Genomic DNA, 24,561 nt, shown 5'->3' on the forward strand with positions numbered 1-24,561 from the left:
GATGGAGATCTAAAGTTATACAAAGATCGATTTTTCGTCACACCGTGTGACTGTGGCGGGGCGTCAAAGTTTGATGAAACGCTATCAAAACATGAGCTTCTGTATCTCAGACATATTTGTCTAATCCACTCCAAACTACACTTGTAAGACAAGAGTCCTGACCTGAAAACATCTACACAGAAATCGTGACTCAAAATCACAGCGCGCCCTGGTGGCAGCAGGAAATGTCTTTTTTTTGGTACGTCTTACACTTGGATGTATTTCTCCTCATCCACTTTGCGAAACCATGTCAAACTGTGTCAAATGGGTCTCAAGACGTTGATAATGTAGGCATAAGATTACTGTGACTTTTCATCATGCGGATTATTAATGGCGTGAAATCAAAGTTCATCAACACGCCATGACACACGAAATTGCTGTAACTTCCGTGTTCATGGTTCTATCTCACTAAAGGCCTCAGTATGCTTCTCCGAGTCCGTTTCGGAATGACGGATCGGACGGACCCTTTTTGATTTATAGTTCTACGAGCCTTTTTGTTGTGAAAACAATTCACAGCCAGAACAGTAGATGGCGCAAGTGAAGTCAAGCTTAGAGAAGCCTACCTCATGATATATATAGAAGAAGTCCACGCTGGTTTATTTACGTCCTCCCGGCTCCTCACACACAGTGAACGATGGCAACTAACAGAAAAAGGATGTTGATGACGCGACAGTTTTTTCTGAATAAAGTGACACCCAGCGGGTCAAAATGCTTTTGTTATCATGTCTTAGCGCAGCGGTTCCCCGGTCTTGTTTCCAAACTGCGTTGCTAATTCAACAGCTGCGACAGCTTGAAGCTACACGGAGGCAGCTAGCTCCCCCCAACTTCCACACACAGTCAGCACGGACACCCGATACTAGCTACTACCAAGTGTTTGCTTCTAACCTGACGGTGTTTGAGAAACAGTGTCATGACATCCGTGGGATTAAAGTCAGCGGGTTTTTGCGCTGTTCCCACCGCAGTTAGCATGGTGGCTAGCCCGCTAGCCCCGTTATCAAAGTTCGTTATAACCGTATGTGACCGTACACACATGCTGTAAGTGCTCTAACCAGCCACCGTCAGCCAGACAACGCCGCTGGCTTAACACACTTGTCACATTAATCATAGAGTCGTAGTTGTGATTTTGGTTTATTGTGATGTAGGGAATGGAACAGGAAGTCTCCATTCCGAAATGCTGGCGTTAGCGGACCAATCACAGCCAAGTGCTATCCGTGGGCTGTCCGTCATTTCGACGTGTAGTTAAAAAAATGAGAGCGGCACGAAAAGCTCTGGGAAGAGCCTCGGAGAGGCACGGAGAGGGCGTTCCACGTTGGAGAGGGCGGTCCTATCTGTCTGTGTCCGTCAAAACGCAGAAGCATACATTGGCCTTAAGACTACATGTGTGTCTCAACAGCCCCCCCCCCCCACCCCGCCCCCCGAAGTTATTCATATGGTTTTAAGGAATGGGTGTTGCAAAATAATTGACTAGCGGCCTCTAAAGGACAGCCCCGGCACCACGTTTGGCCGACATCTACAAAAATAAATGGGGACATGTGTCTTTTAATAACAAACAAATACGTCACGTGGATAGATATGCTAGACCAAACAGGTAGGCCATCATTTTGGCTTTAGTGGTTATTTTGGCCTTATTCCACATTTTTACTTTGAAGTACTTGTCCCAGGGCTTTCTTCAAATCAACTTCAAATTAAGATGAGTGTCAACACAACAAGATGGAGATAAAAAACGATTTAGAGATCGATTCTTCGTCACACCGTGTGACTGTGGCCTGGCGTCAAAGTTTGATTAAACGGCATCAAAACACGAGGTTCTGTATCTCGGACGTACATGGTCCAATCGAGTCCAAACTAGACATGCAAGACAAAAGTCCCGGCCTGATGACATTTACACAGAAATTATGACTTGAAATCCCAGCACCCCCTGGTGGCTACAGGAAGTGACATGTTTAATATTTTGATGAACTGCTCCTGGCTGCTTTACAATATACAGCTTAAAAGAACTCAGTCAAGTCATTAGATCATGGTCAGAATTGTGACATTTCCTCAAACCGGATTAACAAAGTACTTTGTTAATCCACTCTGCATTATCCAACCGGTTCCGAACTACTGACCTACGATCACATCCTGATCTGAACAGCTCCATATATAAATATTAGTTCAGGGTCATAGCGCCCCCTACTGATCAGTGTGAAAATTAAGTTATGGTAACATTGTCCAATTGACATAAAATTGGTCACGCTACATCAGAGCACCTACTTGAAGAGATCCATATGTCTGTGTGTAATAAAAGTGATGGTGCCACCTACCGGCAACAGGAAGTAAGCTTTGTTTTACAACTATCACTCGATTTACATACAATTGTGTGTGATGTGCAATTGATAGCGTGGACCGTATGAGCAATTAGCAGGCAAGGATCGACATCGCGTGACGGACACAGGAAGTGAAGCTTTTATCCTTGCCGCATTGCGTCAAACGTATGCTACGCGGAGACTTGCCCTTGGTCATCGATCGCTCTCTCCACCAGCCACAACAGGCTTCAACGTGCGGGTGCTCGGGCCTGCCAGTGCTACAAATTAGCCCTAGTTTTATTTATAATTCTACGATAGAAAGACAAGCCTTTTTCTCTCTCTTTTTTCTATATGATAGAGTGGAGCCCAGTTAAGCAGCAGAATGGGCCCAATTTAACCAACATTTGTTTTCCAACAAGATAGATCTGCCTGATGCACTGAAGATGGGGGAAGAGCAATTGGAAGAGGCTGCACAGCTTTTGGGAAATCTGATACTGGAAGGAAAAAGTGAGGGCCTCAAGAACAAGAGATTGACACTTTGGGTCCTTCAGATAAATAAGAAAAACAAGATATGTGGTAGTTCTTGATGTAGGATTCATATGCTAAAATGTTCTTGGAAATGTTGTGTTCCCCTTGAAAATGATTTAGGATTCTCTTATTTGCCCAGTAACTCAATGTCAACCAAAGGAAATCTGTTCAGAGATCCCAACAATTGATAGAATAAAATGTTTGTGTTATGCTGTGTTGAATAAGTTGCGACAGAATGTTTGATCGTTTTGTGTTTTGATTTTGTGGAGGCAGCTTGTTGGAGCACCTTCAGCTGAACCAGGGAGAGTTAATTGGCACAGCTCTGTCTAAATGGCCAAATACTCTTCCTGGATTAAAAGGCAGAGAGCTGCCACAAAAGGAAACCAGTGAGAAAGAGGAGACTGGACAGAGCTGAGCTGCCACGACCAGCAGAAACTGCTGGCCAATTTACATTTAGTTGTTTTGAATAGAATAAAGTTGTACGTTTCTGGCTGGGTTTGGAAGACCTCCCAGACAGCGGTGATGTAGGGTTTAAAATGTAGGGTTTCAGATGCAGGCTGGGCCAGCATACATTGAGAGGCATAACCAAGTGGGATAGTGTATAGAAACGTTTGTGCTGACAATGGATTAGATGTACACAAGTACCGACGGGACATATCACTGAAGGTGGTTAAGAACAACAGACCTAAAATCCTTTGGGACTTCAAAAGAACAACTACAACATATGTCGCAGGTGAAATCCAATGCGATCCCTGTGCTTGTAGGAACATTAAGAGCTGTAACTCCTATCTGGGGGAGCAGATCCCAGATCCAACATCTGAAGCTTCTGTCCAGAAGAGTGTATGCCACATTTTTGCCAATAAGGCCATCATATTGCCAAATTACTACAACAGTACTTTACTTTTTTTGCCATGTTCATATGTTCAGTATTTGCTGTTTTCTGAATACATGTTTTTGTTATTACAGGTTGAGGGTCTCACTTTTATGTTGGGGAGGCCAAAGTATTCAAATCCTTTACTTAAGATATGTGACAATATCCACTGTATATAATATAAAGACACATTTCATTTAGTTAAGTCCTGCATGAAAAATCCTACCTGAGTATAAGAACACAAGTATTAGCAGAAAATTAGCTTTGAGTTTTATCCCCCCCCCCCAGAGTATTAAATAATAGTACAAATTTGATCCCTGTGAATGTTTATTAAATATGACATTCAATGCTTAATATCAATCAATCAAATCTATCTGTATAGCCCATATTCACAAATTACAATTCGTCTCATAGGGCTTTAACAGGATGTGACATCCTCTGTCTACTAAAGGAAAAGGAAAAACTACTAAAAACCCTTTTAACAGGGTAAAAATACATAGAAACCTCAGAGAGAGCCACATGTGAGGTGGCCCTCTCCCAGGACGGACAGAAGTGCAATAGATGCCACGTGTAGGAAAACATCATCAAGATTGAAGTTTTTAGCAGCATTGATGAGGGTAAACATCCCGAAGGACAACCCTAACATGACATGCCAAGAAGTCCCGCTGCAATCATAATATAGCTATGTATAAGTAATATTTCAGCTACAGCTAGAGTAAACTGTATGTTTTAGAGGCAGGGACACCAGAGAAATCTGAGGGATCATCAGATTATTAGTGGGAAAGGAAATATAATCCCTGTTTGAAGAAGAGTAGTCAAAATGTAAATTAGCAGTTTGTAATCTAATTTTCTAAGAGTGATAAGACTTCTGTTTTCTATAACTACTGGATCTTTGTTAGGTTTTGGAATTGAGATAGTATTCCCTTGTCTCATTGTGGCTGGGAGCATGGAAGATTTAAATATTTCTCAAAAGACTTGGTACAGCCAATATTTTATATCTTCCAGTTATTGCATTAAGTTCTGCAATTGTAATTTCTTCAAGATTACAGAAATGTGATTTTTTTCCCCATCCTCTATCCATTTAGATCTAGACCAAATAAATGCCCCTTGAGCTTTTTGAATATACATTTAATCAAATTTAGTTTGAAGGTTTAATACTTTCTATCTATTCTCTTCAGTAGGGTTAGGTTTATTGTAAATCTTTTTTAATAAATAAAATACTAAGTTGTTGTATTTCATATTTCAAGAACTCCTATTTTTTTTTACAGGTAAATGGTTTGTTATTTCTAAATCTTTTTTAAGCAGACAGGATTTAAACTTGCAATGCTTGTTTGAATAGATTCTTCTGTTCTTAGGTTTAACATGTAATTTGAGTTGAATCATTAATATTTGAGTATATCTAGATTTAAAAATCTACGTGCATCAGTTAAACTTTGTACGTTGCAAAAGTTAGCATATATGATATTTGGGTGTCTCAAAGGATTTTTATCATAAAATGTCTCATGAACTAGGTTGAGATCACCTCCAATACAAGATTATCAGTTACTCGAGATATTTTCAAATTATCTAAATATGTTTTGCTTTCCTGTTTGTAATTGTATGTATACATTTAGATTATTATGAATTTCAAATCATCAAGGGTCATTATTATAAGAATTAGCCAATTACCATAAATATCTGCTACATCGGACACAATCTGCCCTTGAACGTTTTCAGTAGGATGGCGACCCCTGCTGTGCATGAAGTGACATGACTGAAATAAGCTTCTTCTGACCATTGTTTTGACCAAAACGCAGTATCTTAAATTTTCCTACGATTTTCTTGCTGAAAAACAATATTACCATTTTTTCCCGAGATCTTCTGCAAACCGGTTGTTAGAATTACATTTCATCGATAGTAACATTAACAATTATCAAGACAAACATAACAATACATGAAACATTAATGCCAGGGAATCATGACGAGCAGAAATTAAACAGTGAAAATATCATAGAGGGAATATAAATTCAGTGCCTTCAGAGCTTTTTTTGTATTTTAGTATTTAATTGATATGTTTGACTTCACTTACAAAAACTAAAATGAAAAGTTAATAATTTGACAAATTTAGATTTGTTGATAGATGATTTTGACAGTAGTAGGATCAATTTAATAATGCAATATTGATATTTTTTCTCAGGCAGGGGTTTGTGGTAATGCCAAACAATATACAACATCTTTCCAAAAAGCAGTAGAGTGTGGATGAGGGGGTAGAGCAGTCGTCCTCTAACCAGAAGGCTGGTAGTTTGATCCCAGTCTTCCCCATTTGCATGCTAAATAGTCCTTGGGCAATCTTATAGAAAAAAAAGTGCCGTTTGAATTGTATGAATGTGTATGTGAAACCATTTTACAAGACCAAAATAATAGTTATGGTAATTAGGTAATTCAGAGTTTGGCATCATATTATACACTATAATTGCAAATTTTAGTAGCCAGAAAAATACCATGGACAAACCAATTTTTCAAGAATAATGATTTGTGATTATATATTAAGTCTCTATTATTACAGATATAATATTTGTGTTTGTTAAGACCAAAAAGGAGCATTTCTTTATTAAGCTGGGGTCATTTTAAGAATTTTTACAATATAGTTGCACAGCAAAACAAAGGAGGGCTGTTTTAGACAGGGTAAAAAGGGTGCCGTTTTAAATTATCCTTGTTACGCCCCCTGGTGGCTCGGAGTGGGGCATAGCATAAATGCAACAGGTCTGGGGAAGTGAGGGTGCAGTCACACAGAAACTATGACACGATATAAGAAAAAAGAAAGTATTTATTTAAAAAAAGCAACACAGGGATCAACAAGGACTATCAGCGGCACCAAAGAAAGGAACACAAAGAAACCCAACCCACCTTTATAGGTGCTTAGCTCCCAAAAGTACAGCAGGTGGTGCTCACTCTAAACTGGGGTATTAACAAGAAGTAAACCTACGTGTGTGTTATATGTAGACCCCGGAGTATCTTACCTGTCCTGATTGTCCCTGTACGCACAACAAACAAACATTAACAAAGACAAAACAAAAGTAGGCGGCTAACAACTCAAATAATAAAGGCAAAACTAAATCAATGCACTAGCAAACATCCACACTAAATCAAAAACTAAAAACTAAAAACCAACAGAGCTCTGCCACAGCTCCACCCAAAAAGCCTCTCTCTGGAACAAACAACAAATAACTATTTAAAGGGGAAGGGTTGATTGGAGATCTGGACCAGGTTTCGTGATTTTATTATTGGCACCAGCTGAGATGATCGGCCAGGATGCTTCTTCCTCTGGCCACTTCACAGACGCTTCCTGCCCGAGAGCTCCTCCTTCAGGTCCCTGCAGGCCTCACCACTCAACCAGGAGGAGGAGACAAAACAACAACACAAAACAGAACACAATACATGTATACATACAGGACATAAAGAACACTGTTCGTAACAATCCTTGTGGTATGTTGACCAAAATATGTTACAGACATATCATTGAGACCCCAAGGAACCATATCAACTGTGGTAAAATGGGCATAATATGTGCCCTTTAAAGTAAATGAACAGGAAGACCCTCAATTAAAATTTGTAGGGGAGGCTATCAAAACATTTTTTTATGTATTTTGACAACAAAATAGTACATTAAAATATAAACATTTTCCTTTGGTGAAATTAAAAAGGCACTTCGTTCGTCAGAAGAATAAAAATAAAAACTCTGGCTAACAAAATAGGTCCTTGCCATTGATCAGGCCTGATAACCCAGGTGAAAAAAAAAAAGGGAAAGCGACACTGACTAACAGCAGTAACAACTTAACTCAATGACCACAATATAAAACCCTATGTGTTTTGGACATTTTGGCTTGGCAGAGTACAGTTTGTTAAATGTTATTAATAGCCTATTAATGTTGCCTTTCAAAAAACGTGATCAGTCTTGTATCTTCTTGAATGTTTAAGTATACTGCTTATACAAACATATTGTATACATTATGGGCAGAGTGTGCTTAATATATGTGTTTCTTTGAGTGATTATGTATGTGTATGGTAGCAAAATCCCTACAAACAGTCACGTCTTTAACAGCTAGATGGAGCTTTTCTCAGATGACACACATTGCTGCAATGTTCCCACACAGTTGCTTGCTCAACACCATTGTTTTTGTCTAAATAGATCCCACATGTTTACTGCAGCTCTCTCTTGAGCTGAATACTTGAACAGCTTGAAAAAACAGGCATCACCTATTCCCATAAGAATCCAAAATACACAGTGGTTTAGCTGTGGTATTTCATTTACTTCAGTCCCACATTCCTTGGCTTTGTTCCATGCTCTGCTTCCCAGATGGGATAATAGATGAAGAGTAGAGCGAAGGGAGAATGTGTTCACTTAAAGCAATCATTTTTGAAGGAGTTAAATGTTATATTTATTTAACTTGAAATATTTAGACAAGTTAATATCTTTGTAGATATGATAATGAGCTTGCCAAAGAGATTACTATTTTCTTTATTTGGGGCAACACTGAACGCTTCTGACAAAAGTTGCATGCTGCGGCTGGAAACCAGGTTAAAAAAGAGCTCTATTTGTGTGAACGCTACTTCTGCAGCATACTTCTGAGATCTCCCTCCCAACGAGGAGGAATCAACCACTTGGTTCTTGTCAGGGTGTTTTTAACTATTGAGAACTAATTACTCATGTTTCTGTAGGTTTAAGCATTGGTCCTGTCACAGAGTGACTCTGTCCAACTTTTAAAGGGGTGTGGTGAGTCAGCACATTAACATTCATACTCTTAGCCATGATGAGTTAAAACTGAACAAGTTGTTGTTCAAAACCCCATCATCAGACAAGCATGTGGGAGGATCAGCAAGCAGAACAAGGCGGATCCCTAAACATTCCCCCTGTTTCCCCCATTTATTGCTCCCACACTCTTAACGCAAACCACATGTAATTTGAGCGGCTACATGCTGGTGGAATATCTGATCTACAGCTGCTTGTTCTGGGGTGAGATTGTTTGAACATGATCAAGGACTGAAGGAGAACAGACCTGGGTTGTACTAACATGGCATCTCTAAAAACTGTCCTTTTCCTGGGAGTTTGTCTTTCTGACTGGATCGTCACTACTGCAGGTAAAACTACATGACAGATAGATAGAGGTATGGGAAGATAGATAAGATAGATAGATCATGTTGATTGATGATTGTGTTAAATCTTTTCAAGCAGAGGTAGGCCTGTGTCAGGTGATACACAACCATGCTGTGAGGTTTGCTTTCATTTATCCAGATTATGAAACACTTACATGTGAGATATCTGCGTGGAGCTAAAATACAAGTAGAGGTGAATGGAATGTCATCAGACCTCATGACTAATCTCACAGCAGAACCCCATTCATAGAGAATGGACAGAGGGCAAATGTCTTTCATTCTCATGTTTGATGTTATATGTATACTGTGTTGCTATATTTCACAGATGGCAAACAAATGTAAGACTGTTACTTTATTGTAAGAGTGTCACTCTTTTGGCAGCTCAGTTTTACATTTGGTCTATTTTATAAGGAAGTAGAGGGTGGGAAGTGGGTGTCAAAGTTATTCTCCAACTGATGTTCCAAGTTTGTTGACATTACACTCACTGAATAAAAAAAGTAAACCAGGAAGAAATATCGTCACATCGCAGAAGAGTTGAAATTTATATGCAATATTTCATTCACAGAGCAGAACTTTGGGACTAAGGTTGAGAACGTTCGCTGGTTGTCTCTGGACTTTAAAACCATCCTGACATGGACTGTTCAAAAATCTAACCACACATACCAGTACAATGTCTTTTTCGCTGAGTAAGTACAAACATACACACACACAAACACACACACCCACACACGACCATATTTTTTTTTCATTTCAGAACTGTAAAATGCTGGGGGGTAAAGGTAAAGGGTAACGGTTTACTTAAAAACTTAAGCTCTTCCAACATTTGCTAAAACTGAATATGAACCATGAAGTCTATCTTTATGAATGATACACAGCTCTGATGGCTCGCAGATATTGAAGTATTTACACTGATCTGTTTTCTTGCTGTCCTACTTCAGCACCCTGACTATGAATGTTTAAATTTTTTTAGACAACTACTCCATACTTCTTTAAAATTGCGTTCCCGTTGCAAAAACACCAAAAAAAAGCTGTAAAATTATTTAATAATAACTGTTTAAAATTACAGATTGAATACTGCGCAGTGTACTTTTTTGGATTAACCAATGATAAGTTATCCATAGTCTGTAGCTCATGGACAATTAGCTTTTAGACAGAAAGGGTGGCAAACTCTTTTCTATTCAATCAATCAAATTTTATTTGTATAGCCCATATTCACCTATCACAATTTGTCCCATATGGCTTTAACAAGATGTCCTAGTGTAACCTTGGATCTTAGAGATACAATTCCCCATACAGGGACTGATCCACTCTGGCAGTAGACGTGGATATCTTTTTAAGACAAGTCACTCCATTCATTGCATATTTACAGGTTTAAAAGGTCTAGGTTTACATTATTTTACTGATTAACATTGATTGCACTTGGTTCAGAGTGGCCTCGTTCTGGAGAAATAGTTTTTTCACTCAGAGGTAACTAATAAAACTTTATTGCGTTTAGGTTCAGGTTATGGCTGACCTTTAAAAAGGGAGTATGACAATGGGAATTGCAGTTCGAAGTTTATTTTTCCAAGCCATGATTTTTGCAGTACAAACAATCATAATGCAAAATTAATAATGAACAAAGACCAGTCACCAAAAATAAATTAAATATTTGAAGTAAGTAACACAAACAGCACATTTGTAAAAGCACAACAATCATATTGCAGATAAATAAAGATAAACACAACATTCTTACATTTTATTGATTCATGGAGACCTCATATAGATGCGGAAATTTCCTGGCTACCACAACAGACATGGTGAGAAAAGTTTAAATGAATCCCCCAGAGTAACAAGTCATTATTATATATTTCAGACATCTTTGAGGAGCAGCTTAATTAAAAACTGAAGGTGATATCTCAGATTGCACATCTTGAAAATGAATTTTGTGGAGGACCTATTGAGAAATCAGTGTCATTTGCTTGTTTACATGCTGCTGTCTCTCAACACAGAGGAAGAAAAAGACTGTTGTGATAATCTTTTAAGATGTCAAACATTTACGCCCTGCACATGTCAATAGTTATACAGGCGTAGGAGTCACTGGGATGAACAAGACAGGAACTTTCCCTCTTGCTGCACAACTCTGTGAACGTTTATTAACAAAACTTTTACTACATCAGAACACCCCTTTTGATGCCACTGTTTCTCTGGTAGGTGCTCAGCTCGGTAAAGGAGCAGATAAGAATGCCAACCACATAACACCTGATTTCAAAACAGTGGATTCCACTTATAAATCAATGTCTATTTTTTTATTTAACAATTCAAGCACTGGTTAACCTGCTTGACCTGATTGTACGCCACTGGCAGCTATGTATCTAACTGTGCCCTGTTGCTTTAGAGAGAAAATATTATTCTCCAGTTCAACTATCTGGCCCCCAAATTATCTCATAGGAGGGAGCCAGAAGCATTAGGTTCACTAATTATTGTTCATGGGATATATGTGGTTCAAAATACTTACTCCTCACAACAGAAGATGGCATGGAGGTGCCTTTACATTTCACACAAATGGAGCTGAAATTATTGGATGATGGGCTGATATGGGTTCAGGGACAGGAGGGGGGCAGCCTTTTCCAAGCCGACACACGACAACAGGCCTCTCATTGTCTTGTTAAAGACAAAAACACAGGCAAAGGCATTGTTACACCATAGCCCATGCAGGAAGGTCCCTCCCAGTTTCCAATAGTGACATCATCAAGAAGTGTCCCTGTAGAAACAGGTGCTAACCTTTGCTTTCAGGTGAATTTTTTGAGTGAAAAACACCAGGGAGAGTGAAAGTCAGCCAAAGTATCCAGGTATACACCCTACCATCCAGCAACATCAAGCGAAGAGGGACAACCCACCAAAACATGCTTTGGGTCAGGTTTAGATAAGTGATGGAGATAAAAAGTCTAACACAGGGCAAGATACTAAGTCTAGACTTCTTGTCCAACTTGTTTACTCTGCTATTGCTGGAGTCTCCATAGTTGATCAAACAAATTCACTGGAGATGGTCCGAGTTTGAAAGAGTTTATTCTTTCCCAAGATGTAAACCCAAGCCGGCTCCGGAACCAAATTGTAAACCTCTGCTTATATTTCCCATCCTAGTATCTGCTGTTGTCTATTCTACCAATCAGGAGGTGGGATTCTTTACCTCCTTTCTGGCTCAAACTTCTGATTCATCCCGAACCTAATGGTGTCATACTTGTCCAAGTTGACTTTTGTCTCCCATTACACTTCTAAAGTAGTGATTTGTCAATCAAACTTTGATATCATTATAAATCTTTGGAGTCTTGGAAGGCCTCTGTTTCAGACCTTATTCAATTTCGGAAGCTCTGTTTGCGATTCCGTTACATTTGGGCGACGTCTCACTGCATTCTTTAAAGATTATTACATTTCTTTCATGCTGAATATATGTGCAACAAATGACAATATTCAGAATGACATATACATAATTACATTTATTTATGCTGGTTATAGTATATGCAACAAATTATACAGTCTTGTAAAGGCATATATTTGCAACCAGAAATCTGTTCTGCATGGGCTTAACCTGTATGGTGGGTGTTTGGCATCACTTAGTTTAAAACATAATCAACTGTAACATCATTTGTATTAGCGAATTTCCTTTCGAGGGTGACTCTCTCTGTGTCTGTTCTTAATTCAACATTTGTCAAAGGCTATACACAGTGCTTGATGCTTATCATACACAGTATCAGATGCACACCCAGAATCAGATGTTTTTCAAAATAAATAAATCTAAATGTTATAAAAAAAAATGTTTTCAGGTTATTTACATTTTTTGTAATGTAAAATACAAAATTGTATTTCTGCTCATCACTTGTGGCCATGGAAATTATTAAATGGTAAGATAAATATTTCAAATATGATTGAATAACAAGTATACAATGTTGTCATTTGAATATCAGGGACGAAGACCCCGAGTGGGTTGAATCTGAAGAGTGCAGCCAAGTGTCAGATTTGGAATGTGATTTGTCCAATCACCTCATGCCCTCTGACAGGTAGGAACCAGGAACATCTTGAGCATTGTATAATATATATTAATATTAATAATTATTTGTAGAGGAGTTTTTATTATGTTTCTTTCTATTCAGCATTATAATTATATGTCCTGTGTCCTTACCCTTCTTTGTCCGACTTTTGATTCATGGTAGCTTACACTGCTCTCAGACATGCACTGAACTCGGAAGTGTACGTGTACACAAATGTCCGAGCGAGAGCCTCTGGAGTTCCTGTGGTGTACCCCTAATATAAAGTCTGTAGAAACTCCAAAGGAGCAGATGTGGGAACACAGGATATCCTCAGGATTCACTGTGAGCAAGTGGGAAATTGCTGACATTTTTAACACTACCAACAGTCGCAAAAATCAATATGCATGGAAAATGTATACATTACTGCGTTTGTTGCAGTTGTGAATTCATCTGAGGGGAGAATCTCTCGCTGCATTGTTGATGTGTGAAAGGAAACCTAAAGAGAAAGTCTTGACCCAGAGGTCATGTATGAAACTGGATAAACAGTTACATACATTTTGATAAAGCTAATCAAGTGTGAGTTTATGAATTATAAAACACGATATTACAGTATAACATACTCATATCAGGATCATCCAATCCAGATAAGTAGATCAGTGGAAATGAGATACTTGGTTCTAACTAAAGTGAACACCACTATAAACCTAGAAATCTGGATCATTAACAAGAATACCTTGACTCTACATAAGGTCAAGCAATACAAAAATTTATATTAAAGTATAAAGATACTGATTTAAAACTGTATTTTCTTTTACTATGTTCAAATCAGTGATCATTTAGGTTATTATTTCAAACAGATTAGAATCAATCAATCAGTCAACCAATCAGACTTAATTTGGAAAGCACTTTTCATGTGAATATTGTAACGCAAAGTAGTGTACAGAATTAAGGTAATTAGAATAACACCCAACCATCCACCCACCCTATCCATGCACAGATCAAAGCCAGTTTAAGTTTGGAAATGGGATGTACCGGCAATAAGAGATGTTGTGTTAACATAAGCAGTAAATTATTCCAACTCATTATATGCCTTATCATGTTCTGTCAATCCCTTGGGTATAAAGGTTCTTTCATCGAGCCTGATAAAGGCAGGCTTCACCAGTATGATATATATATATACTGACTGCATATCAGTATATACTTAGTGCGACTATACCTTGAATACAATTTTGAAACTAACAATTTAGTAGCACTTAAATGGCACTTACTTATAGCACTTTGTAGTTTTGCTTTTACAATAAATTGTACTTCTTGTTGTTCTGGGTTTGTACCCTCATGGTTGAATGCACTTATTGTAAGTCGCTTTGGATAAAAGTGTCAGCTTAATGAAATGTAATGTAATGTAATGTGCATATCAGATATCAGTAAAACCTATAAATGATGTAATCCTGTTGGGCAGGACTTACACTGCTGACATCCAAACCATACCTGACACCGGGAGCTATGACCCAGAGGAGTTACCTCACACTTTTTCCCCATCCTTCAACCCCTATAAGGACAGTATGTATTGCATGTACACACACACACACATACACACACACACACACACACACACACACACACACACACACACACACACACACACACCCACACATTTTACACACACCCATAGAAATAACACAGTAATGTAGGTATAGTAGTATTGTATATTGCTATCAGTGACAATGACAAAAAGAGAAGTGACAGATGAAGACAGTCAAAGGGTTCTCTCTACAGACAATGGTTGCATATTAGTTTTATCTCATTTCACGACATCTAGATGAGTCAATTGATGACAAAATACTGAGACATTGCATTCATCTGTTCATCTGTAAAACGCGGAACCTGAGGCTTTTATTCATTCTTTTGGATATTTATGAATATTGGAAATCTTAATGTAGAGAATACTTACATTATGTAGACTAGAATAAAATGGCTAAATTCCAGTAAGAATACGCCAAATTTTTTCACAACAGAAGCAAATATGGAAATGTGCTGCAATTGTCATAAATGAGAATGTAGTTTCCAACAGTAAAATACAAGGTCCAGTTCCAATATTTAATTAATGCTGCAAAAAGCATTAAAGGACCCTTGCACCTTTGTATGACCAATGCCAATGTTGTTAACACTGAGCAACACAATTCAGAACCTCATCTATAATCTTTGGATTCTGTACTGAGGAGCAGACTGTTCTGTTGTGTTAATGGTTCATACATAGGTATTGGACATGGTTTCCACATATCCATATAGTAATGTGCTGTAAATGGAAAGAGCTGAAAGGGAAGAAAGAAACCGAGATATACCTGAGCTGCAGAGAAGTAGCAATATCAGAAATATCTTTTTTCACTCTTCCTAAGCTGACCGATATTAACACATATCGTTGCGTAAACGCGTGCAAAAGAAGCATCGCTCGTACTTTATTCAGTAAGGGTGCAAAAACATGAGATTAAACAGGCAAGACTAGAGCTTAAATTGATAAGATCCCTCTTTATGTCCATAGCTTTCTAAAACACACACAAATTATTATTTTGATGCTAAATTTGAAGGAGACATAGTCAGCCTGTGCCATGCAATCTTATTAAGATTGAATATAGTCATTTAGCTGTCTCTGTCATGAGATTAAAGTGAAAAAATCTGAATTCAGTCAAAGGATTTCCTAGGATGTGAGGAGCATATGAGTTGCAGAAATGTCGAAAAGTACCAAAACTTCCTCTAACTTCTAACCATAACCCTTCAAAATCAATAGATTCAAACTGGTGTATTTCCTATTGGTTTAGGGGAGAGTTCAAGAGGCGTTTTGTGTTAATGTCTCACTTTAATATGCTTCATTCATTTCCAAAGAGCAAAGGTTAAACTTGGGGGCTACGATTTTTAAACCTGTTGGAGGGAGAACTTGAGCCATTTTGCCACACTCGTACAGTAGAACTATAACATGTTTAAATATTCACCAAACTGTACATATGTATAAAACATTGTGTTCTATCGAGCATGTTTATGCCCTTTGAATTGCATCTATTTAAGGGAATCCATCACCGTGCTGGGGCCTACTTTCAGGAAGTCTGAATATGCCTGACAGTAGTCTGATCATCATTGCTGATTTTCCCTCTCCTCAGGTAATATCAGTGCTGTGCATTTCACTGTGGAGGCTGTAGATGAGACGACAGTAACTGTCAACATCACAGATACTCTGACCAGTGTCCATCTGGGTGAGAAGCAACTCACCATCAGAGACATTTTCAAAAAAGATCTCAAGTACAAGATCAGCTACTACAAGTCTGGAAGCACAGGCAAGGTACAGTATTGCAGTTTTTTTAGATTATGGTCAGATACCACATACAGTGCATCCGGAAGGTATTCACAGCTGTATTTTATTTTGTTTGCAATGGATTAAAAATAAAAACAAAGAAATCACATATACATAAGTATTCACAGCGTTTGCCATGACATTCAGACTTGAGCTCAGATGCATCCTGTATCCACCGATTATCCTTGAGATGTTTCTACAACCTGATTGGAGTCCACCTGTGGTGAATTCAGTGGATTGGACATGATTGGGAAAGGCACACACCTGTCTATATTAGGTGCCACAGTTGACAGTGCACGTCAGAGCACAAACCAAGCTCTGAAGTCCAAGGAATTGTCTGTAGACCTCCGAGACAGGATTGTATCGAGGCTCCGATCTGGGGAAGGGTACAGAAAAATGTGTGCAGCATTGAAGGTCCCAATGAGCACAGTGGACTCCATCATCCATAAATGTAAGAAGTTTGGAACCACCAGGGCTCTTCCTAGAGCTGGCCGTGCTGCCAAACTGAGCGATCGGTGGGGAGAAGGGCCTAAGTCAGGGAGTAGACCAAGGACCCGAAGCTCACTCTGACAGAGCTCCAGCGTTGCACTGTGAAGAGGGGAGAACCTTCCAGAAGGACAACCATCTCTGCAACACTCAGGCCTGTATGGTAGAGTGGCAAGACGGAGACACTCCCCAGTAAAAGGCACATGACAGCCCACCTGGAGTTTGCCAAAAGACACCTGAAGGACTCTCAGACCATGAGAAACAGAATTCTCTGGTCTGATGAAACAAAGATTGAACTCTTTGGCCTGAATGCCAAGCATCATGTCTGGAGGAAACCAGGCACCGCTCATCACCTGGCCACTGCCATCACTACAGTGAAGCATGGTGGTGGAAGCATCATGCTGTGGAGATGTTTTTCAGCGGCAGGAACTGGGAGACAGGATCCAGGGGAAGATCAATGCAGCAATGTACAGAGACATCCTTGATGAAAACCTGCTCCACAGCGCTCTGGACCTCAGACTGGGGCGAAGGTTCATCTTCCAACAGGACAACGACCATAAGCTCACAGCCAGGATAACAAAGGATTGGCGGCGGGACAACTCTGTGAATGTCCTTAAGTGGCCCAGCCAGAGCCCAGACTTGAACCCGATTGATCGTCTCTGGAGAGATCTGAAAATGGCTGTGCACCGACGCTCCCGTTCCAACCTGATGGAGCTTGAGAGGTCCTGCAAAGTACAATGGGGAAAAACTTCCAAAAATAGGTGTGCCAAGCTTGTAGCATCATACTCAAGAAGAGTTGAGGCTGTAATTGCTGCCAAAGGTGCATCAACAAAGTATTGAGCAAAGGCTGAGAATACTTATGTACATGATATATTTTCGTTCTTTATTTTTAATAAATGTGCAAACATTTTAAACAAACTTTTTTCACTTTGTCATAATGTGGTATTGTGTGTAGAATTTTTAGGAAAAATGAACTGAATCCATTTTGTAATAAGGCTGTAACATAACCAAATGTGGAAAAAGTGAAGCACTGTGAATACTTTCCGGATGCACTGCATATATATATATTAGTGCTGTCAAACGATTAAAATATTTTTAATCACAATTAATCACATTTATGTCATAGTTAACTCCAAATTAATCGCGAATTTTTATCTATTCTAAATGTCCCTTCATTTATATTTTTTCCATAATTTTTTTTTCATTTGAATGCTCTTATCAACATGGAAAAGTGGATTGCCTTGCTTTATGCAAATGTTTTATTTTACTGAAAAACGACATTGCCAAACAGGGCGGTACAAAATAAAATTATAAAGTGCACATTTCAGGTAAACATGGACCTATAGTGCAGTTAAACCATGGCTTAATATTTTCTTTTTTTCAAGTTTGCTGTGAACATAGCAGTCAGGCCTCTTATTTCAGAAACAATGAACCGTAACAGTTAGGTTACCAATAAAAGGTAAGCCTACTACTTCTTTGCTTTCAGCAAGCTACTCAAACAGACAAGCAACAAAATAACAAACAAACAAAATACACAGGCAAGTGTCGGCCTACTTTCAAATAAATTAAACACAGAACTTTGTAGGGCTATTTGAGTCCTCCCCATATTTGTGGAAAATGTATGAAATAAGAAGTACCCTATTTTGAAATAAATAAAACATATAGCTGCAGCCTAATAGCTTAAAATATATATATTTTAGTTGGTGAAATATTAAAACAAAAAGTGAGAGCAGGTCAGACTGGAGGCGGACACAGATACTGAAGCTCGGTAGAAACCAAATGCAGCTTCTGCTCTGATCAAGAAGCTGAGGCGCTGATCTCTGAGCAGCTGAGACCAGACAAACTCAGTGTTTTCACTGTTTCCATAGTTAAGAAGCAGTCAGTCACTGAGTGGCTGCTTCACGTGAACGAGCTCTGATCTCACTGTGTCTCTCTGAGTGAGTGAGTGAGCGGGGGCGGGGGGGCGGAGCCACCGGGCCAGTATGCTATCTGGGAGCACACACACACACTCGCCGCACCTTGTACTTCATGACGGCCTGATACGATGATGTTTGAAAAAATTATTGTGACTTAGTCAACCACCAACATTTTCGTCTCGTCTCGTCTCGTCAACAAAAGTTAAAATAGATTTAGTCATAGTTTTTATTTTCAAAGATCTTTTTTTTTTTGGCGTGAGAAATTGGATGTGTGGCCTGAGTGCGTGTGGAAACATGCGTGTGTGACACAGCGAAAGCGGGAGAGTTGGCAGGTCTGCGTTAATCTCACGAGAAAAAAATTGACCTCGTTAAAATGGGTTTGCGTTAACGTCGTTAATAACGCGTTTAACTGACAGCACTAATATATATATGAATGTCGTATTGGCGCTTTTGTCTTTTGTTGGTTTTACACTTACAAATCAATGAGGTGCAGTGGTTCTGGTAGCTTGATGGTGTTGTCTTTTGGCAGAGCCCACTGTTTGTACCTGTTTCTAATTAATGATAAACCTAGCTAACCAGCTGCAGCTCAAATTACTTTCAGGAATGTAATTTAAATTAAGTGATATGTATTGAACCATACATACTTTATACTTAGGTTTATTAAAAACTGCTGAAGGTCTTTGCAACTGAATGTTAACATGATGTGTTTGTGATATTTTCCATTCTTTCCTGATAGAGAGACATCCTATCTGACTCGAGTATGGCACAGGTATCTGGGCTGGATCCAGGAGAGAGATACTGCTTCATGGTAGCAGCTTATATCCCCTCAAGAACCAAACCCCTCAAGCAGGGAGCCTGGAGCCAACAGCGGTGTACGAAGGGATACATAAATATCCTGCAAGGTCCACACACTCCGTATACACTACACACACTATACTATACTAAACAAAAACACCTCACAAATTATACCACAAAACTGTGGCTTACGCTGCACAGGCTGCCTGGCAACAGGAGCCGATGGTTGACGGTGCACGGGCAGTCAGGCACCCTGGCAACAGGAGCTGCAGGGGCTGCAGTGGCCGGCCGGCCTCTCCACTGACAGGGGAATAGGAACAGAGGCTGCAGGGGTTGCACTTGGCGGACTCTCCGCCGACAATGGACCCTGAGCAGGGGCTGCAGGGCTGCAGGCGCCAGCCTGTCCGCCGACGAGGCAACAGGTGCAGGGGCAGCGGGGGCAAGGAGCCTATAACAAGGCGACCTCTTTTATTTTTGTTAATTTTGGCTAACGTTGCCTGTTTATTTATTCATACCCTGCAAACAAAAGGCACAACAAATCATAGTGCTATGCCTTGCTATGAAACCAATGATTAGGCTAGACCTTAAAGAACCCATCCTATGCCCATTTTACCACAGTTAATATGGTTCCTTGGGGTCTTAATGAAATGTCTGTAACATATTTTGGTCAAAATACCACAAGGATAATTTAAAACAGCATCCTTTTTACCCTGTCTAAAACAGCCCTACTCAGATTGACCTGTTTGAGTGCCCCTTCCCCCTCTCACTCCCTACATGGGCATGGTTGGAACATGACGTATTTTTCAGTCGTAATCCCACGCCATCTAGCGTGTCGTTTCTGACATAGAGGAACCACAACAAATCGCGGTAGTTTTTTATTTCCCAAGTTTTTGGGACGGTAGACATGCCAAATACCCAAATTAAAGTGTAGAAGCACTACAAAAGTGAAAATTTCATAATATGTCCCCTTTAAATTCCATCATTTAAATTTATAAAATCACTGAATTCTTTATTTAACAGTCCCTGAACCTTCTTTCTTGAAGGTGTGGCGGGAATTTGTATTTAATTCCCTGGTGAGGAAATAAACCATCATACTCAGTGAACAATTCAATGATCTCAAAGTATTTAATTAATGGTCAAGAAACAATTTACAGAGAATAGATTTGAACACAGACAGAGTTACTGAGCAAACACTTGGCCAAGCGGGACAGAATCTCCAACACTACTGCAGGTATCAAGATTCTGACAACGGGCGAGATGAGATGTGCCAGCTTTATGCACAGCTCAGGGGTTCACGTCATCCTTCGATATCATGCAGGCAGGACGTGTTCAGTGGTCAGACTTTTTCAACGTAGGGGTAAATGCCCCCCTCTCTCCTGAGTGTATAGACACTGGGCAAAACATCATATAGTCACAAGGGCATTTAGGCTCAAAGTAACTAACATTTCCTGATGCAGATGCAAACATTAAGTGGAATTTATATAATGATGTTTCCTCAGGTCAATCCAACTGAACTTTGAGCATAGCTGTAAGGACAGGAGGATCTGTTACATTACAAAGATGACAGTTAGATTCAATAATTTCCATGACAGAAGGCACATGTCTGCCTGGTTGTAAACCATTCACCAGTCTGATGAAGGAGGGCTTTTCCATTTAACTATGAGGGTGTAAATCTCCAACAGTGTAGTCAATTAAGAGTTTGTCTACCTGTTGCTAGGAAATCATTCCCTGACACAATGTGGTTTGGGTCATTTGGGGCGGTTGGCAGGGGGTCTTGATCTTTTTTTGACTTTCAATTACTTGGAGATAACTTTTTAGGCTAGCTGGATGCTTCAGCTCCACATGCTGTTTTAAATTAGATGCGGATGAGGCTGACGTCCGGACTTGCTTTTTCAGCGCAGGAGGACACATTAGCACAGAAAGGTGAGATTTTTACTCCCGAAAATAATAATAAGGTGCATCGTATGTAGTCGCTGAGTCTACGTCTATGCTTTCACTTGAGATTTTTATATGAGACCGAGAGCTGTTGGCTTGGAATTCGTTGCTTGCTTGGTCTACATGTGTGTGCGATGTATCGTGGATAACGTAGTTCCCATGATTCCTCAGATAATATGATATGAACGTGTTCACCGTTCAAATTCATTATTTATCATTAGGTTGCATTCAGTTCATCATTCCCATAAAAATTAACGTGTTCTTTTAAACTCGTTCATGCAAAACACTGCCAGAGGCCAATAATGTGTATAATACCGGCAAAAGCAACGGAAGATTTAGAAGAACGAATATGGACCAAATAGAAGAGCGTTTTGCAGAAGAGATCCGAAAGTATGACCACTGTACAGTACAAAGGCTATGATGGAAATTTTTAATTCAGAGATTTTTGATTTTGGTGAGTTGATGCTAAAGCCACAACAAACTGCTCCCCCACCCTAGTGGTATTAAGGCTGCAGCTCCTGAAAACACAGACAAAAATCTTCTCACATATTTGCAGATTGCTGCGTACATCAACTGTTGGTTGGGTTGTGTGGTCTGGGTGTGTGAGTGCCTCAGCTGTGAGTTGCTGCTGGAGGTCTTGAAGTTGGCATAGAATTGGTTGAGCTGTTCAGGCAGAGTGATGGTGAAGTTGTTAATCCCTGTTGTGGGGCCCTTATACTATCTGATGTGTTGCAGGCCCAGCCACATCAGCCCGGCATCAGCAGTAGAGCAGAAGCCATCCAATTTCTCATTGTACTGTTTTTTTGTATCTTTGAAGTTTTTTCTCAGTCTGTACTTTGCTGCTTTGTACTCCATCTCGTTCCCTGATCTAAATGCGAGACACCAAGCATGCAGCATCTGACGTACCTGATTGTTCATCCAGGGATTCTGGTTTGGAAGCTTCCTGGCTTGTATGGTGGGCACAATGTTATCAACGCAGGTGCTAATGTACCCAGTCACACATTCAGCGTATTCCTGTAAATTGATGGAAGAACCCTCCAGTTTGGCTGCAGTTTAAACACATCCCAGTCTGTCTGTGAGAAACAGTATGTACATATTTGCAAATTCAACACAGAGGTTGAATACGGATTTGAAGATTTTTTATTACACATTTTCAAATCTGTTTACACACACAAACACATTCTTAAAAAAAATTTGCAGATCCATGTTCATATTCACAAATGTGATTACAAACAGTCAGATGGAGACTCATATTTGTCAAAAGTTTAGCAGCCATTATGGTCGCATATGCTTAGACATTTTCAGAGTTTCATGATCCTCCAAAATAATCTTTGTCAACGAATACTCTTTACTTGGTCTCACCCAAGCACCACTTTAACAATAAGATATTTATTACCACAAGATGTCGCACTAGCACCAGAATCTCAGAACAAAAAGAAAAGAATCATGAATCATTATTTAATTATAAAAAATTTTCACAAGTGATGTTAGTTAATGAGGATGCATCTCCATGTACCACCTTTTGGAAACTACTGTAAATGCTTTGTTGGCACTTTTTGCAGATGTATGCTGCCCTCTGCTGTTCAAAACTAAATATAATTAACCCCTTCACTGTTTTTCAGTGGGATTACAGAATGGATTTGGATGTGGCATGGACAAACACTTTTTTACAGTAAAATAGATACTCAGCAAAAACTTAGGAAAATTTTACTTCATTTTATTTATTTCTTCAATTTGTTTTTATTTATACAGCCTTTATCTTCCATATTGGTTAGGGTTAGGGTTATCGGTTGGTTTGGCACAGGAACCTGCACATGGAAGACACTAGTTGTTAAAAACCATACACTAAAGTGATGAACAATGAGCCACAATCCTCTGTCTAACTGTACCTTTCATTGATCCTGCAGAGCTGAGTGTTGGAGCATGGGTTGGTGGAATCTTCATCCTCCTCACAGTCCTCATCCTCATTTCTACAGTGACGGTACTCTGCTACAGACGTAACAAACAAAGATACGAAACCACGCAGACATCTCAGGCATCGGGACCTATTTAGATGTTTTCCACCACAAGAAGCTGGTCCCAAATAAGTTCTGTCTCTTTCCCTTTTGTAGTAGAACATTATTTGGATTCCAATGTATTGTAGTAGCAATTTACTAATTTCCTTTTTAGATTTACAGTCAAACTTAAGTAACATATTGCTCTGATGAATTCTTCTTTTCAATCTATTATAACCTTTAAGCATCACTTCTGTATTACTGCCATCTGTCCTATGGTTTTGAGTGGCCTATCTGGACCAACAATTTCCTCACAACTTCATCCCCCAAAATATTCTTTTAACCCAGTCCGCTGCTCCAGCTAACATCACACTGTTTTCTCAAAACATGCTTTTAGTTTTTTTTTACCTTCTGCCAATGAATCTTCTCCTTTAAATTCCCTAACAGTTCTCTCTTAAGTAAGGTCTAGTGTCCTATTATAGTTCATCAGCTCATAACTCCTCTTTAAGCCGTATGTGATTCAGAATCATTATTCTGTTATTTTTTATTTCCATTGAAAAAAGTGTGTTGATCAAAGAGATGTGAAACCAATAAAACACGTGAAATGTTCAAGTTGTCCAGACCCTGTCTCATTAGTGATGTTTAATAAAAAAATACAGTTTGAGTAGTAACTAACAAGCTGCTAGAGTTTGACATTGTATCTAAGCTGAAACAAAGAGTGAAACCCAAATCATTCCCTCAACGAATAAGTACTACATGAGTAAGATGAAGACAAAAACCCGAAGTTGACCACAATATGGCATTACAGTTTTATTTCAACATAGAACATCACATTTGGACAGCAACACATACATCACAAATTTATTATCATCACATATTTCTTCATTGATCTAAATATATTTTATCTCAACCATGGTTTGTAAAATGCATACATCTGTATCACAGAACACAAACACAGACCCAAACACGGTGCAAAAAAAAAGCTCTACAAGAAAAACTCTGTTTCTAGTGCTACATGTTTCTATGCTTAATCATACAATTTTAGTAAGCACAGAGATACCAGTTATCATTCAAAAATGTGTGTAAGCTTAAGGGCGTAAGCTTGGAAATGTTCTCTGACATACAAATCTGGTCTTACAACTGCATATTTATAAAATTCGTAAAACAAGTGTTATTGAGAATTCTCTCGGGTTTTGACAAAATGTTGGCTTCTTCCTAAAATAGGAACCAGT

The 24,561-nt window shown here is 39.2% G+C and overlaps 1 protein-coding gene across 2 annotated transcripts; it reads left to right on the top strand.

The window, feature by feature from the left end:
• Nucleotides 1-8,514: 8,514 nt before the first annotated feature.
• On the top strand, nucleotides 8,515-23,941 carry LOC128455140 (tissue factor). Of its 2 annotated transcripts, none has more exons than XM_053438815.1 (7): nucleotides 8,515-8,841; nucleotides 9,422-9,542; nucleotides 12,798-12,890; nucleotides 14,320-14,420; nucleotides 16,013-16,191; nucleotides 19,342-19,507; nucleotides 23,243-23,941. In XM_053438815.1, exons 1-7 carry the CDS (start codon nucleotides 8,775-8,777, stop codon nucleotides 23,386-23,388), a joined length of 873 nt encoding a protein of 290 aa, XP_053294790.1. In that variant the 5' UTR covers nucleotides 8,515-8,774; the 3' UTR covers nucleotides 23,389-23,941. The 2 variants fall into 2 exon arrangements, with proteins under 2 accessions (XP_053294790.1, XP_053294791.1); XM_053438816.1 differs by having other exon boundaries at nucleotides 8,517-8,841; nucleotides 19,342-19,477; nucleotides 23,243-23,364.
• The last annotated feature ends 620 nt before the right edge of the window (nucleotides 23,942-24,561 follow it).

This window comes from Pleuronectes platessa, chromosome 13 (genome assembly GCF_947347685.1).
Source record: "Pleuronectes platessa chromosome 13, fPlePla1.1, whole genome shotgun sequence".
Lineage (NCBI taxonomy): Eukaryota > Metazoa > Chordata > Actinopteri > Pleuronectiformes > Pleuronectidae > Pleuronectes > Pleuronectes platessa.

What these genes read in the sequence shown, in the direction of transcription:
- LOC128455140 (XM_053438815.1), top strand. Translation starts at nt 8,775, where the DNA reads ATGGCATCTCTAAAAACTGTCCTTTTCCTGGGAGTTTGTCTTTCTGAC. An exon ending in TACAATGTCTTTTTCGCTGA is followed by an intron (nt 9,543 to 12,797) that starts GTAAGTACAAAC and finishes TTTGAATATCAG; the next exon opens with GGACGAAGACCCCGAGTGGG. An exon ending in CTTCAACCCCTATAAGGACA is followed by an intron (nt 14,421 to 16,012) that starts GTATGTATTGCA and finishes CCCTCTCCTCAG; the next exon opens with GTAATATCAGTGCTGTGCAT.